Below are 17,617 nucleotides of genomic sequence, written 5' to 3' on the forward strand. Positions count from 1 at the left end.
AACTCCTCATACAGCATAAGTGATGTTTCAATAACTGTTATATGTATTGTTTGGGGAGCAATGGCAAGAAAAGTTCTGCACATATTCAGTATAGATGCAGTTTAATTATTAATAAAAGCCTGAGGTTGGCTGAATCTGTAGAAGCACTAAGATACTCATGATATATTGATCAACCAGCTCACTGCTGATCAAATAAAACCAATTCCGATTTCCACCTCTCCCCCAGCAGCCACTTTGCCCCCTGGGTGTCCAGCGGGATGACAGGAATCGGTGACAAGGGAAATCCTGAATCTTGCGGAGGTGAGTTGCGCAATCGAGGCAGGCATTGCAGAAGTGCCTGCCTCAGAGTCCTGGACAAATGAGGGCCTGGCAGAGAGAAGGTAGCTATTACTAAAGAGAATGCCCGTGAGGGTGATACTTCACCCTTCAGTGGTGAGACCATCGGAAAGTGAAGCGAGGGTGGCCCTCGTCACGACAGATCAGGCTGTAGAAGCATGGAATGAGCTGTCACTGTATTGTCGCCAAGCGGATAGTAAAATGTATGCAATACATTTACCTAATTTATGCTGTTCATTTTTTTCCTCCAAGAATTAGGAATTAATTATAACTTAAAGTGTGCTAAATAGGAGATAAAACTTACTTAAAATCTTTGTTCTAATTTTTTCCAAATGAAGTTATGGAACTTGCCCCTACCCTTTACAGAAACACTTCTTTTTAGGTGCATCCAGATTAAAAAGGAAGGGACCAGCCCAAACGGAAGGAGAATGCGGGGCTCAGAAACTCAGTGGTACCTTCCCAAGATCTTATTGGGACCTGATTTTGATGGCACGTTCCTTCCCCGCCCCCCCCCTTCAGCCCCAGCCCCACCTGTGTAACAGATGGCGTCATAGCGGGATGAGGGATCAGGATAGCCTGTTTGGTTGGCGTGCAGATAGACCGTCCTCACACCCAGGAGGTTGCCGCCGCAGTTGGGCCGAGCCTTGGAGATGGGGTAGCGCACGCTGCGGTCGGCCAGCCAGCCGGCGCTGCACATGTCCATCCCGCCCTGCCAGGCCAGGTAGAGCTGGCCCGTGGTGGCCAGTCGCGCCCCCAGCCTCCGGCACTCATTGGCTGCCTCCTGGAACGTGAACTTCTCCGGAGAGGTGGCATAAAAGACCTCGCCTGTGAAGGACACATCACACCGGGTGAGGCTTTCACTCCCATCCCACCCTGCCTGTGTTCCCAAGAGATCCACGGTTTCTCGGACGTTTATCCTTTTTTCCCCCCGTGGTCCCACGTTAGTATCTCCCCAGCCTCCATTCCTTTCTGGACTTTTGGGTAGGATGGCATCAATCTCCTAACAAGGACCTCCTCTCCGGAATAGAAAAGCTGCCAAGGGGTGGAGCAACCGTGAAATCAGAGCCCCCTGTGGCTGGTAATTGCTGTTCATCTTCCCACCACTAGGGGAGCTTTCCTTTAACACAGGCACTGCCGAATTCAAATTCTGGTTAGAAAATCAGGTCACCTTTGACCCCCTTAGAGTATTGACTTCCAAACCAGGGTTTATAGTACCCAAAGAGGCCATTATGGGCTAATTTTATAGGTCTGTTAGCTTTTAAACAATATTTTCTAATTGCCAAGGTTGCGATTAAGGATAGGGGTGGGTGGGTAATCTGATCACGCCTTGGTTCCAGATCTCCTTGTTCAGGGGCAGTTCAGACAAGCTCTTGTATTCATCGTGGGTTAGTCAAAACTGGGGGCACAAATGCTAGCTCCTCAAACATCCCATCCAAAGGCTTGAGGTGGGATTTCAAGATGGAAGCAGGGAAGTAGAGAGAGAGTGACTGGGGAACACGTTTCCTGGAAAACTGTCTGTGGTGTCCACCCTAGAGTGGGTTAGGGTGTCCCTCTTGAGTTGGGAGTGGAGGTCAGAGTCTGCCACTGGGCTACACGCCAGACGTGATCCTGGCTTGGATGGCACAATGGACCTTAAGACAGGGGTGGGTTGGCCAGAGATACCGAGGTTCTGGATAAGAGAAACAGTCCAGGGGGCTTTGGAACTTGGGGTTTGGTGGGAACACCAGATGGTTTTGCAGATGCCTGTCGCTATCGAGACCCCCCCCCTCCAAAGTGGAGAGTGAGGATTCCAGCCAGAGCCCATCCCTCTTTATGGCAGGAGAGGACTGAGCAAGGCATGGTGTAGCTATCCCAAATGTGAGCACGGTGGTGGGGAAGAGAAAGCGTCTTGAAGGGAGCCTCACCCTCCATCTCCTCCGCGAAGCAGTACACATCGTAGGTCTCATTGGTGTCTCGGATTCCGTAGGTTCTCACTCCGGGAAACTCATCCTTGTCTCCATAGCAACCTTCCCGAGGAGTGTGGATGGGGTACCTGTTGGGAAGTCAACACGGGAGTGTGAAGCTGGGAACTAGAGGAAGCCCAGGCTCCCTGTTCTTGTAGCTTTCACCTTCATAGGAGGAAACAAAGGCATAGTAATACCTCTAGAGTCCAAGTCTGCTCTGAGCACCGACTGCCTCTCCAGGTCCCAGTGCTACTCACCAGCTAAGGCAGCCTCTGTTACTGCATATTCTTGGTCCCAAACACACTCTCTCGGGGAGCAGATGCTTTTCATGGTAAAGGCCAGAGCCTTGTGGATTTTGTAAACTAGAAACCTCTGTGGGGACCGCTTTCACTGCCACAGCAAGGAGCAGCCAGCCACAGACAGCAGGTAACCAAGGGGGTGTGGCTATATTTCAACACAACTTCATTTACAGAAATGAAGGATGAGTTGGGTTGGGTTTGGCCATGGTGCCTATTTGTACCCAAGGGACGCAGGGGATGGGCTCTATTTTACACTTAAACTAAGGTCCAGAAATGTTAATTGACTTGTTCAAAATCACACAGCTTCCAAATCCCAGTGTTTGGATTTGAGTCTGGCTCCTTCTGAGGTCAGCATGTGAACTCTTGACATAAGACTGTTGTCTCACTTATTTTTTTAAATTTATTTACTGATTTTTGTGGTTTGTCCCAGTTAGCTCCAGCCATCCATTTGACACAGTCTAGAGTCATTTGGAGAAGTCTCAGCTGAGGGATTGCCTAGATTAGCCTGTGGTCACGTCTGCAATGGGTTGTCTCAGTTTATGATCAATGTAGGAGGGCCCAGCCTGGACAGGCGAGCCTGCGATGGATAGGAAAACAAACTGAGCCTGCCTGTGGGTGATCCAGACAAAGAGCCTGTGAGCCTTAAGCAACATCCCTCCATGGCTCCTTCCTCCCAGGCCCAGGGCTCTTGCCCTCATTTACCTCCGTGATGGATTGGGACCTGGAACAAGCTGAAATGGACCTTTCCCTTCCCAAGTTGCTTTGATCAGAGTGTCCCCGCTCAACAATAGAGATGAAATCGTGATCGTGCTGTATGGCCTTGTGACCTACGATCCCTTGGCTTGCCCAGGCTTGCAAAGCTGTCTTCCCAAGGCCTTGTATTCTGGCTTTGGGGCTATCACTGTGATGCACATGGAGTGGACAGTCTGTCTTTGCAGGCTCGGAGCACTGCACTGGGATCCTCGAAGCAGGCTTCTGTCTACACTGCTTTGCCATCAGGCTCCCAGGACTCACTCAGAAAAAGATGCATCTATATGATTGATTTATGTAGGTCTTGTCTTACAAAAAAGGATATAAATAAGGTCATATACTAAAATAAACAAAACGCTAAGGTTAAAGACTAACAAACCAGAAGGAAAGAAACATTGACAATAGGGAAAACAGGCTAGAGAGTAGTGAAGTAGTGGCATTATTTATCCTGGAAGAGAATAATGGTGACCTGGGATGTTGACAAGGCTGGACCCTGATCCCTAACCTAGACTGGCCACAGGGTCATGTTCACACCAGCTAAGTACCGCTCATCGCCTGCCCCATTGGCTAGGCCTCTTATACCGGGACCTCAGCTCTGACGCATTCTTCTTTAGCGTGTTGGGGTCTCACCTGACGGTCTGGTCAGCCAGCCAGCCTGCGTCGCACTGGTGGAAGCCATCTTCGTAGGCGGCCTGCAGTTGCTCAGGGGTGGCGATGATGGCACTGTTCTGCAGGCAAGCCCGCTGAGCTCTGTCAAAGTCCAGCGTATAGCGCGTGGAGATGGCTCTGTAGTGGAATACAATGCCTGTGGGACCCACAGACCGGAGGGGCTGGTTAGGTGTGACTTCTGTTGAAGCTCTGGAGAAATGGTGGCAAGAACCAAGGGGACCCTGGGCACTCTCTGGTTCAGGCTGACATGGTTTCCTTCTCTGACTTTTTTACTATAATATTTATTGACTCTTTGAGAATTTCACACGTGCAAATAATGTCTTTTGATTATATTTACCCCCAAATCCTCTCCCTAACTTCTTCCAGCTCCACCCCAATATTCCATCCACCCCACACTGAGTTCAACTTGTGTTGCCTGTATACTCATGGGTGTGGGGCCATCTCCTGGAGTGTGGTCAACCTACCAGGGACTGTACTAAAGAAAACTGGCTCTCCCTTCCACCAAAGCCATCACCTACAAATAGTTCCTCAGCTCCTGAAATTGTACGTGGTTCTTCTGCTCTTGCTGCCACCCTTTCTCCTCTCCACCCTGCCCCACCACATCCCACCCCACCCCACGGCCTTAACAGGGTACTCAGCACCTCCTCACAAGGCATCTAGAACACCCATAATAGTTTGGACAATAAGAAAGTTCTTTGAGCTAAGGCAAAAAACTGTCTCCTTGAGATTTTTTTTTTTTAATCATTCCAGGACCCTTTCTTTTTCCCCTCCCGGGGAAGGAGACACCAAGGGTTCCATGTCTCCAGTAGTCAGGGGCATCCTAATGGGTTCTCTTTGAGAGAAGGGTGATCAGGGAGTGAGGGCTCAGCCACTTCTTTGGCCCCTGAAGCTGAGGATAAAGGGATTGTGGAGGAGGAGGAGATGCCTGGATGATACGTTAGGAAGCCGCTTTCATTCGTTTCTAGGGTCAGATCAGACACACCGTTTGACTCATTGGCTCAGGTGCAGAGTGCACACTCTTACAAGGCCCTCTGTGATGTAGGACGCACCCCTCTGCGTACGCCTGTGGGCCTTTAACTGAAGAGGGAAGATGCACCTTGACTATGGGTGGTGCCATCCAAGAGGAAACAGAAAACAGAGAAAGGGAGCAAGCTGAGCTCTGTGGATTCAGCTGTCTGCTTCTTGTGTGTTGTTGCAGTATGGTCAGCTGCTTCATAGTCCCACTGCCGTGTTGTCCCCACCATGGTGGACTGTATCCCCCTCAAACCGAGAGCCAAAGCAATTCCTTACTCTCCCAAGTTGATGCCTCTCGGGCATTTGACCACAAGAACAAGAAAAGCACCCAACAAATCAAGGATGGTTGCAAGCACCAGCTGCCTATGCCAGGATGTATTTATGTGCCCTGCCTTCAACATCCCGATCCCACAGAGCATAGCATTGCCAGCTCCACACTAGAGGAAGCCAAGCATAAAATGGGTATGCAGAGGGGCTGAGTGGGAAAGCTAGCCACCCAGGTCCACCCTGATAAGGACATCATGGCATTCCCGTGGGAGGCCTTTACCTTTTACTATGACCTCCAGGGTGGCTTCGCTGTCCTCAATGCCATGCATCACTTCGCAGCGATAGATTCCCGAGTCATTGGAGCGAAGGTTCTGGATTTCCAAGGTGGCGTCACTGGGGATGGCTGGGTAGTTGGGTAATGACACCTTGTCTTGGTACATGCTGTTGACTCGAACCTGTCCTTCAGTGGCCACTAACAGCACGACTTCTTTCTCCTTGGAAACACGGCTCCACTTGATTCTTGGGGCGAGGGGGGCAGTGGAGGGTGCAGTGGTCACAGGATGCATGGGGTCGATGAAGTAGCAGGGGATGGTGAGGGAAGTCCCAAGGAGGACCTTCAGGGGGGACGGTTGAGGGATGCTCACGCTCAGTGAGTTGTCATGGTCTGTGGGGGAAGGGTGGGAGGAGGACAAATAAAAACATTAAGAGAATAGAGACCATAAGCCACCCAGACAGTCCTGGAGACGCAGCCACGTGAGAAGTCCAAATCCTGCCCACCGTAGAGGACCTTGGGGATACCCAGGGAGCCTCACAACACCCCCTCCAGGTCAGCATCCCTCAAGTCTCTGTGCCTAAGACAAACCTTAGAGCCGGAAAAGGATTCCAAAGGAACACGGGAGAGACAGCACAGCCAAGACCTCAAACTATGGACACCTAGGGGTTGCCAAACCATAGATAAACAGGACTCCTAATCTTAGGGTAGTTTCATGTTTGATTCAGAGATTTGAGAAAAAATATATTGGGGTATTTATTTTGGATATGATGAGCTCCCCACAAAAGGTTCATGTGTGGGAAATTTGGCAGTGTTTTTGAGAGGTGATTGGATCATGAGGATGCTAGCCTCATCAATGGATTCATCCATTGGTCAGTTCAGAGCTGAACTGGGATGTGGGACCTCACTGAAGGGAAATAGATCACTGTCGTCCCCCTGTCTCTCCGTATGTCTCTTTGTCTCTGTGTGTCTCTGTCTGCCTGTCTATCTGCATCCCGGTCTGTCTGTCTCTCTGCTTCCAGGCTGCCAGGAGGTGAACTGCTCTCCTCCACTGTGCCTTCAGGTGTGATGTTTCTGCCTTGCCACAAGCAAGCTGTTTCCCTGAGACATTTTCTCACAGAGGCAGGGACCACCCAATACACTGGGTGCAATGATTATCAAGAGGTATAGAAAATTCTACACAACCTTTAAACTTGAGACACTGAACTTCAAAGACATATTAATCCCATCCTGGGAGGTCTGCCTTGGATTTTAGCTGGACCTTGTAGGAGGACAAGGCTTTTAAGGTAAAGGGTGAGGAGATGGGGAAAGAACAGGAGGTCAGACATTTTTTTTTTTGTCTGTAGAGTCAGATCTGGAGACCTGACTGGGTAGGAGTGGACAACATAAAAATTATGGAGTATGTCAGTAGAGAAGATGTGGTGTTTCCCGAATCCTTGTTGGAATGGGAGAGAAGCAGCCTTCCACACAGCACCTTTCATGGGAGGTCTTAAATTTACAGAACACTTCCTTTCAGGAGACGCTATGGGTCAAAAGAAAAATGTTTCAGATGGATGTGGCTGGTGGATACATAGCAGGGTAAGGATGGGCAGAGGGCAGGAATGTCTGGAGTCCAGCCTGGACCTTTTGATGTCTGGACAGACTCCACAATCCTTCCCCAAACACCTCCATCTGCTGCCCGGTCCTGATCCCGCTGGCCACAGCTTGGTTCTGCAGTGGTGGTCTCAGGGAATAGCTAGAGGCCACTGTTGAGGCCAACTCAGTGGTTATTAAGTGTGGACAGAAGTTTCTATTCTTCCCAATCTCACAGCCATTCAGTCCCAAAGAAGTACACAGAGACTTACATTAATTATAAACTATTTGGCCTATTGCTCAGGCTTATTACTAACTAGTTCTTACAAATTAAGTTAACCCATAATTCTTACCTATGTTTAGCCATTTAGGCAGTCTCATCTTGCTTGCTCTGCATCTGGCTGGTGACTGCATCTCTGCCTTTCCTCTTCCCAGAATTCTTAGTCTGATCACCCCGCCTATACTTCCTGCCTGGCTACTAGCATCAGTGTTTTAGTAAACTAATACAAGTGACATTATCCCACAGCAATCAAGCTCCCAGGTAACCCTCTCAGTGGGCTGTTTGACTGATGTGAACACATCTCTCTCCCCAGGTGATGGCCAGCACCTCGTGGGTCCCTGAGCACCAATGGAGGTCTAGCTACTACTACACCTACACATTCAAAAGCTGTGAATCAGGCCAATAAGAGAGGGCACCTGCTGTGGAGATCTGGGATTCCAGGGTGTGAGACCTCCCTCACAGAGGTGGGGGTGGGGGACAAGAGGAGACTTGGACCCTCTTTCTCCCACCAACACATTGTATCCCAATGCAAAACTCTAAAACTTTGGGGATAACACAAGGGCTGCAACCTTTCTTCTGGAGGAAAGACCAATCCTTTCACCTCTGTTCCTCAGGCTCTTTCCTCCTCTTTCACGCTCCCACCCATGCTCCCTGGCAGCCTTTACCTTTGACTTTCCATGTCTTCTCTGCCCCATTCTCACTGTGCAGTAGTTCTGAATGAGATCCCCAAGGAGAGGGTGCCATGAAGGAGGCCCAGAAAGTGGATGCCCTTGCTAGAGGGCATCCAGGAGTAGATGCTTGTGCACCAGGCTCTGGGGTTATGGGCACATGTGTGAGTGCCTTCCTACTGTAGCCAGAAAGGGGTGGGGCCAGGAAAAGGCCAAAAGAAGGGGGACAGGGGGCTGTGTCCCAGAACAAAGTTATGTCCTGAACTCAGAACCCAGCACTTGCCCACTACTGTATAAAGCAGCCATGTGTGGAATTGTTCTCACCTGGAACTTCTTCTGAGCTCACTGCAGCGATGACCCTCAGAGTCACAAAGACCAGTAGTAAAGTGGTCATAGTTCACCTGGAAGAGGTAGCAGAGCTGTTATTTGGACAGTTACGGCACAGTGAGGTGGAAGAGATAACATGATAGAATTCACACCCAAGGTTTTGAAATATCGCACAACAGGAGGTTGCAATGTTTACGCAGTGTTTCCTCCTCTGACAATCCTTTCCTCAGATACCATCAAGCCTTTCTTAGCTTAATTCTAAGGTGGCTGGTTCATGGATCCTCCTATCTTCTAGTTAGTGGAGACTCATCCTAATGAATTCCTGTGATAGCTATTGCTAGGGGCCCGGTCAGCCATAGATGCTCAGGTTTACACGCTGTTCTCAAGTGTCTGCTAGGGGTTTTCATCCGAGAAAAACTGGAATCTGTAGACTGAGAAAACCCTCCCCTCTGCAGTGTGGATGGGTCACCGTCAACCACCTGAAGACCTGAACAAAAAAGGACCCTCTCCTGACGGAGAGAGACCTCATCCCTGATGGCCTTCCAGCTGGGTTTTCCTCCCTTTGGACTTGACCTGAAGAAGGAGCCTTTTCTGGGGCTTAGAACATGTGGCACCTCAAACTGAAGAGGAGCAGATAGCTTCCCTCTGGCCTCCTTGCTAGTCAGTCTCTCTGCAGCTCTGCGGATGTAACCTCCACTTACATAATCCTTATTCTCTCTCTCTCTCTCTCTCTCTCCCTCCACACCCCAACACACAGTCATGCAAGGGAATGTCTTCTGCTAAAAATGAAATGGCATCTAAGGACAATTTGGTCAATGGTGGAGCACATACATAACAATAAGTTTATCAAGGAGGTGAAAGCTCCCTCTTGCCTAGTGACATGGCACAGTCCTGTTCAGCACATTTCTCAACTGTTTGTAATGATGCTGGTGCAAACAAATTTACCACATGCCAATCATCCGAAATTATGGGAAAATAATTATGTATATGGCATGCAATACTTAGCAATGGCAATAAATGACGGTTACAATGTCTTTCCTAGGTTATACACGTGTTATTACTTTGTAAGTATTATTACTTACAAAAACATATAATTAAAGCAGTCCACCATGGACTCCCTAAGCAGCCTCAGACACGCAGCATTTACTGTGTATCTTAATTGCATCAAGAGGCCATGTAAACGGCTAGGATTGGTTCAGTGCTCAAGTGTTTTCTTAGCATGCTTGATACCTAGTGACTCACACAAACACACATGCACACACAGCAGCAGCTGTGATGAATGACTGAACTCTGTCACCTAGATATGTTCAAGCACACTAAGGACACAGGAGAGGGAGGAGGGAAGAACAAAGATGGGTGAAGGAAGAGATGGGGAGAGAAGGAGAGGAGGGAGGGGAAGAGAAGGGGAGGGAGAGAAAGAAAGGGAGGGAAGGAAGTAGGGGAGAGAGTTATTCCTTTTATTCCCTAATACAACCCTTCAGATGCAGGGCAAGGACAAACCATGCAGCTTCCCTGATGCAATCTGGGTGTGCCACCCACTTCAAATTCAGGAACCTTGTGTATTTTAGCAAGGATCGTGTGATTTTAGGCCCTAATCGCAAGATTCAAGGCCCTGGCTAGAATCAGAATGGCACCCCTTAACAGGCTGTGACATGAGTAACTCACACCAGGAAGCGAGAACCGAGGACTCCCGTGGCCCTCTTCTGGATCAAATGCAGCGTCTGCCATACGCATCGGAAAGTGAAGCTTTCGTGACTGTCATTTATGGACACAGATCGGCTGCAACCACCACTTAAGGGTTTCCGTTGCACCGCAGGGACCCCCAACTCCAGCCAGCAAGTATAAGTGACTTTATCAAGCCACCGGTCTAGGTCTCACGGTACCACATCCCTGGAGGGTGCACAGCCATGTCACACACACCTCCTGAGACTTGTACTGTGTGGCTCCGTGCCCCATGATCAGCGGCATGGGCATTTACTTGTGGTCTAAGAAGAAGAAAGGAAGACTTGGGGATTGGGCCGTGCACACAGAGCATCCTCAGTGGAGGCAGGACTCCTGGCCTCCACACCTCAGTCTCAGTTCTCTCAGAGTCTGATGGTCCAGCAGGTGTCACCCTCTGCTTAGTTACTGTAGGCTGGGCTAGGCAAGTGCAGGGATCTGGGGAGCTCAGAGGATGCAGGCATGGGAGACACTGGCATTCCCATTAAGAACTGCCTGGGGAGGGACAGTCTGGGCCCAGGACAAGGTAATCCTTTCTTGTTGTAGAGTTTGGCATTTTTTTTTTCGACCATCCATCATCTACCCATGCCCTATGTATCTATCACCTGAGAAGTGAAAGGCCCTCCTGTGTGGCTGAGGGCTTAGAGGCACCCCCGTTCTGTAGAAAGCCTGGAAAGTTCCATCGTTCTGAGAAATGGTCCCTTGCTTCTCCTTAGGGATTTTCTGACTTAGATGCTAACTTTAAAAAAACCTCTCATACCGTGTGTCGGGTACTTGGAGGGGACACTGAGGTGGAGAGGGGGCTCTTGTTCAAGGTCAGTCAACCAGTCAGGGCTGAGAAATGGTTTCCTGGGGGGTCAGGGAAGATCGGCCTGAGGTGTGTTTGTAGACCCAGACACAAAGCTAGCCTGTTCCTCCTTCACAGCGCCCTTCACTTAGAAGTTTTGTGTATGTTTCGGAGTTGTGTTTCTTCGTTTGCTCCCTGAACAAGCCGGACATTGTCTGGTATGCAGTGGTCTGTGGGACTTGGGCTTGCTCTGTTTTTCTCCCTGGCTTAGACCAGGAAATGTGAAGGAATGAGGAGGGGAGGAGGAGGGAGGGAGTTGGTGCAGCGTGGGCAGCAAAACTAATTTTATTTCTTCTTAAAAACTTTGGGATAGAAATATTGCAATAAATATGCTCTTGTGTTTGTGTGTGTTTTCTCAGTTGTAAAGAAAATAGGGAGAAATTCCATTCTGTCTGGGCTCCAAGCCTCTCTGGGACTCACTGGGTCTTTTATGTGAGGAGGGCTGACTTTGCCAGCCCAAGCTCACTCGTGGACAGAGAGACCTTTCTCAACGGGAAGAGAAGTGAAGCAGTGGGAAGGGATGGTATAGGCAGGGCCTTGAGGCTGGGGAGGTGGAGAAGAAGACCTGAGATGGACGGCAGCTGAGACTCAGAGCCACCGGGGATGGCCCAGTGGAAAGCCCTGGCATCCCAGTGTGCCGGGGATTGGCCTTCTCGGGAGAAAATTGTTCGGAGTCTTAACCAGGAGAAGCAGCAGGCCCCTTGCTGTGGGACAATGGTCTCTCATCCTGTCACGTATCATTTTTAATAAAACGCTGGTTGGCCAATAGCCAGGCAGGAAGTAGAGGCGGGGCAACGAGAATTCTGGGAAGAGGGAAGTTTCAGTCTACAGTCCTGACCCAGATACAGAGGACGCAAGATGTGACTGCCTTGCCAAAAAAAGGTACCAAGCCACGTGGCTAACACAGACAAGAATTATGGGCTAATACAAGTTATAAGAGTTAGTAAGAAGCCTGAGCTAACAGGCAAATCAGTTTATAATTAATGTAGACCTTTGTGTGATTTCTTTGGGATTTGATGACTGCGGAAACTGGGCAGGACAGAAAACTCAATCAACAGCCCCTGCTTTTTAGCTGTGTGTGTCTGTCTGTCTGTCTGTCTGTCTCTCTGTGTATCTGTCTGTACTTCTTGTGTATGTATCTATTTGTCTTTGTGTCTCTGTCTCAGTCTCTTTCTCTGTGTGTGTGTGTCTGTCTGTATCTTTCTTGTGTGTCTGTCACTCTGTGTGTCTGTCTCTCTGTCTCTGTCTTTCTTGTGTGTGTGTATCTGTCTGTCTCTCTCTGTGTGTCTGTATCTTGTGTATCTGTATGTCCCCCCGCTCTGTGTGTGTGTGTGTGTGTGTGTGTGTGTGTACGTACACGTGCCTGTGCTCCACAGTTGGAGGCAGGGACTCCATCAGATCATGGACTTGAAGGAGAAGCTCATTCTCTTATTCTGAATTCCTTTTCCAAATCGAGACTCAGACTCTGGCCCTGTGGGGCCACTTACTGCCTATTAACACAGGACATGTCCATGCTGTTTCGCAGATGGAGTGAGATGTCTTGCCAGCCAGTTCTTCTCATCTGGGCTGGGCACTGTGCCTTTGGCGCTGCACACAGCACATGCAGACTTTAGCACTAATAGGCACCCTCCAATGCCACTTTCTCCCATCACCCACTTGTTAGTCTGTGTGAACCACTTAGAACCCGTGGATTGGAAGCGATGGAATGGTTGTGGGAGGGGAGGCTTCCTACCAGCAATGAGGACTGGACTAGGTGACTTTCCTTAAAGAACAAAACTGTTTTCATGTTAATAGCAACATCCCCACCTTCCAAATGCCAGGAAACAGGGTGGCTGGGGGATTGTTGTCCTCCTGCATCCCAATGCCACCAATGTTTAATTTTTGTAATTGCCATCTTTTTCAAACCTATTTTTTGTTTCCACAGAACTCAATTGATCAAGTGACAGTTTTGTTCCTTCAGAAAAGTTAACGATGGGGTTTATAGTGTGACCTTCTTCCCAAGAGGTCTACACAGGTAGGTAGCTCAGGCAGGAGGACTTTCATCTCTTCCTGAATGGAGGACCAATGGGAGCTTCCAGTTCCTCCTCCGATCCCAGTTTAACCAGTGGTCCATTCCAATGCCAATGGCTCCCACCATCCACTCCACATAAGACCCAGGACACAACCTCAGAGATCTGGTGTGTTCCCTCAGAGATCTGGTGTGCTCCCTCTGGAATCTGGTGTGCTCTCTCAGAGATCTGGTTGCTCCTTCAGGGATCTTTAGTACTCCCTCAGGGATCTTGTATACTTCCTTAGAGATCGGGTGTGCTCCCTCAGAGATCTTGTGTGCTCCCTCAGATTTCTATAGCACTTCCTCAGGGATCAGGTGTGCTCCCTACCCGCACACAGGTCTCTTGTGCACACAGTCTCAGTCCTTCCTCCCAGACCTCCTTCCTCCTCAGAGTCACAGAAGGCCAGAGCTGGGATTGACCGCTGTGAACTTCAAACCCAAGGCATTAATTTTACAGTTGACAAAGCCAAGGCTCAAAGAGGTTCCATATTTTACTGAGGCCCACACAGCATCATTTCTCACTTCCACCTCCAGTGACAGTCATACCCTCACCTTGCACTTGGGTGTCATGGGAGTGTTTACACAATGGAATTCAGCAAGCACCCATGAAGTGAAAGCTCTCGTTTTTCCTGAGAGTAGATTTGCCGGCATGCTGGAAATAGCTTATGCTAAGCAGAAAAGGAATATGGGAGAAAGACAACAGGTGCTTCTCTGTCCATTCACTGAAACCTTACTCTCTATCTATTCCTCCGCCCTGTGTATTTTCTAGCCCTATAGGTCTGGGCTACCTTCTTCTCCAAGCCCACTAGAGTCCACCTTCTGGTAGACTGATTATGGGATGCATGCCCCTCCCCTTCTCTGGCCCTAGAAGCCCCCTCTTCCTGCACAGAGCCTTTTCTGTCAGTAGAACCTGCTCCGTGAGTTGGCTTCTCAGCTACACCTGCACCCATAGTGTCCTTGGCACTTCATTTTCTCCTCTGATTTCACACATGCCAGCTTTGCCTCACCATGCAGAACACGACCTTCTTAAGGCTCAAAATCAACACTATTGGGCAGTGTTAACTTGCGTGGGACCTGGCACCACACAGAACAGTATGTAACATCTCACTGAATGGAGGAGTGGACAGTGGACTTGGCAGTTGTCACCCGCCCATGGATGAGACCTACCCTGAGGTCTGAGCATGACAGTAGTGGCATGTGCCGTCAACACTGGACTTTCTAATCTTGCATGGGGGAGAGCCATCTGGCAGAGGGGTCCCAACCATAGCAGTTCATTTCCCGTATATCTCAAACAGACATAGTGGGAAGCTCTCACCCAGTGTGCAGTAGCTCAAGTGGGATGCATGCCTAGTTTTAATTTAAAGGATGTCCCAAGTGCACGGCCATGACCGTCAGTAACAGCAGGTAATGAGAACACCCCTCCTAGTTAGTTTATTGAAGGCTCTGACATTCGATCAGACTGGGTAAAGGATGTAGCTTCAAGCAAAACTGCAGACTGTAAATTAGGAACCAGAAGCGGCCATCTCTGTCTCCAGTTATGTAGGGAACTCAGTAGCTCTCAGGGCTTCCCTGGTCACTGAGGGCAGCCATCGGCTTTCCATCCTCAGGGAATAGGGAACATTTTTTCCAGCAAGAATCAACCTACATGATGGTTTCATGAACTGTCTAAAGAGTGGCAAAAGGCCTGCTGGCTGCAGGAATTGCATTCTTAACTGTACCAAGACTGTCTCAGTCTTAAGGCCACTTCCCAAGCCAGGCACGGTGGTGCATGCCTGGAACCCCAGCATTTGGTAGACAGGTAAGATCAGGAGTTCAAGGTTATCCTTGGCTACACAGTGAGATGTAGGACAGCCTGGGCTCCATGAGACTCTCACAAGACAAACAAAACCCAAACAGACAAAGCACCTTGCAAAAGATAAATATTGCTATCCTCTATAAAATGTCGTGGAATTGAAGATCCATTTAGTTATGCTAAGAAGTGTTGCATTTGTTTGTGTTGCACAATAATTGTTTCACTACGTAAAGGTGTGTTGCTTTTGTTTATGCTACATTTGTCTAGCTTGTAAAGATGTGTTGCTGTTTCAAATTGCCTGCCTAAGGCACCTGATTGGCCAAATAGAAAGATGCATGGCCAATAGCTAGGCAGAGGAGGGATAGGCAGGGCTGGCAGACAGAGAGAAAAGAGAAGCCAGCAGTCAGCCAGCTGGTGGCAGACCAGGAGCAGGAAAGCAGGAAGGACAGCAAACAAACTTTGGGGCAGCACATAGATTAATAGAAATGAGTTAATTTAAGTTAAAGAAAAAAAGCTAGCTAGCTAGAAATAGGCCTAAGCTAAGGTGAAGTGTTCATAAATAATAATAAATCTCATGTCATGATTTGGGGGCTGGTGGCCCAAGAAAACCTGGCTACAATAAACAGCTAATAGATGCTCAGAGAGGCTAACTGACTTCCTCAGACCTCACAGGTTGTAAGTGGCTGGGCTTGGTCTGAAGTACAGATCTCACAGCTGCAACAGTTTCCTCCAACATTCCCAGGCCCTCCGCATTTGTCAGTTTCTCGCATTCATTATTCATTCAGCAAATAGATTTCAGCCAATGAGGAGAGAGAGGAATGTCAGACTTAGAAGGTAGGAGCTTCCAGGTAAGATGGCAGATTAGAGACTGCCTCTTTGTGAGCTAGTCAAAGGGAGAGTCAGAATAAGGAAACACAGACTATATCCTGGAGAGAGAAACAGGAGAGCCCAACAACCCACAAAAGAAATGAAAGGCCACCAGGAAAGGGTAGGACAAGAAGGTGTGCAGTACAGAGAAGTGAGAGACTGTATGCCTCGTTAGCTTTTAAAACATCGCAATTGATATTTGTCCTGGGGCTGGAGGGTGCAGCGTTAGGGGAACCTGTTGTTGCTGCTGCTGCTCCCAGTCTGTAGAAGGCAGCTAGCAAGCTAAATTCCCAACTCACTCTGGGACTCTGGGACCTTGTACTCCTACCGAGGGCTCTTGCTGGACTCCAAGTCCTCTCTTTCCCAGCATTGAACTGCAGAAATCCACTGTAGGACCGTATCTACCACCCATCCCAATATGGTGACTTTTGCCAGCCTTCACCAGGCCAATTGCACAAGAGTTATAAGGTAGATGGGGGGGGGGCACCAAAGCAACAGCTCCCTAGCTGAGCCACAGGCAGGCCTTGCTTCCTTCCTTCTAGGGGCTGTCAGCGTGGTTGTGGATGCTTTGCTGGTGGAGGTGAGAGGAAGCACAATGGAACGCTGCAGGAGCAGACCCTAAATACTTTAGAAGACAACACTGACTTCTCTCGGTTCTGTCTACCCCACAGATTCATGTGACAATGGTGATATTGCTCGATTCGGCTACATTGTGATCACTATTGTGATCACGTGTGAGGTACCCCTAATCTATAGCATCATGTGTGGGGTACTCCAATATATAGCACCACATGTGGGGTACCCCTAATCTATGGCATCACATGTGGTACGGTACCTCTAATCTATAACATCACGTGTGGGGTACCTCTAATCTGTAAAATCCAGAAAGCCGAACCCAAAACAGAGCATCAGCACAAATTCCCCTCCCACCCCCCCACCCCCCACCCCGCGTCAAATTTCTCACCATGGAACTTTGTCCATGCCCCAAATCACCTTCAGACTATGGATGGGATGGATAGGAAACAAATGCATTTATTGTTTAGATTTAAGACCCATTTCCTGGATACCTCATTATGCATATGCAAATATTCCAAACAACAAAAACAACAACACAACCAAAACAAAACCCCGAGACCAGATCTCAAGGGATAGTCCACCTGTATCATCATTCCAAACTGTCTTTTCTCTGTTTTTTAATTGTCTATTTCTCTTACTGGAATTAAGTTCTATGAAGGAGGAAGCTGCTTTATTCCAGGTGTCTAGAACAGTGTTTGGCAGACTGGGGAAACTCGGTATTTGTTGACTGACTGAACGAATGACTCTTCTGAATTCATCCTGGGAATGTGAGCAGTGCCGAGCTTAAGGCCGGTGGTTACAGCTGTGTCAGCTGCATCCCCTGCCCTGGGGAGTTCCAGAAGCCTCGAGGAGCAGATGCGGCACATGAAGCCTCCAGGGACAAAGCAGCATTGAGAACTGGGCTCTGTCCTGACTAAGGTTGCCTTTCTGAGGAGCAGGAGGTGACATCCAGGCACTGGGCAGGACTTCACAAGGACTGGGTGCTAGAGCCATGGTTATCGTCATTTATGACCCCCAAGTGAACGCCTGGAGAAGAGGGGGCACTGACTCGATCAGTTAGCCTCCCCCCACTGTTCCCACCTGCCCTGTGCTCACTTTCGGAGTCCTTGGAATTTCCTGCTGAACTGGAGGAGCTCTGGGCTTGGGTTCTGCCTCCTGGCTCACACACCCAGGGCCTCAGCTCTGCCCTGCTCTTCTGTGGAAAGGACCCCAGTTCTTATGATCAACCTCTTTCTGTCTCAGCCTTCCATACCAGCCTGGGGGACTCGGGCATTTCTTCTGCATTAATTTCAGACGCTGTGTAAATATCAGACTTGGGTCTTTGGAAAAGAGCGCCCTTCAACTCAGCTTTCCAGCAGGAACAAGCACCT

The 17,617-nt window shown here is 49.1% G+C and overlaps 1 protein-coding gene across 1 annotated transcript in view; it reads right to left on the minus strand.

Annotated features, from left to right (window-relative positions):
• Acan (aggrecan) overlaps positions 1 to 17,617 on the minus strand; it is a 59,175-nt gene that overhangs the window by 24,885 nt on the left and 16,673 nt on the right. The window contains exons 2-6 of the mRNA XM_050154027.1: positions 8,394 to 8,470; positions 5,559 to 5,942; positions 3,959 to 4,133; positions 2,241 to 2,368; positions 868 to 1,161 (exon numbers count right to left, since the gene is read on the minus strand). Coding sequence (XP_050009984.1) covers positions 868 to 1,161; positions 2,241 to 2,368; positions 3,959 to 4,133; positions 5,559 to 5,942; positions 8,394 to 8,463 — 1,051 coding nt within the window. The 5' untranslated portion in view covers positions 8,464 to 8,470. The remainder of the gene's footprint in view (positions 1 to 867; positions 1,162 to 2,240; positions 2,369 to 3,958; positions 4,134 to 5,558; positions 5,943 to 8,393; positions 8,471 to 17,617) is intronic.

This window comes from Alexandromys fortis, unplaced genomic scaffold, assembly GCF_014885135.2.
Source record: "Alexandromys fortis isolate MF-2015 unplaced genomic scaffold, M_Fortis_MF-2015_v1.1 scaffold_86, whole genome shotgun sequence".
In the NCBI taxonomy this organism is placed as follows: domain Eukaryota; kingdom Metazoa; phylum Chordata; class Mammalia; order Rodentia; family Cricetidae; genus Alexandromys; species Alexandromys fortis.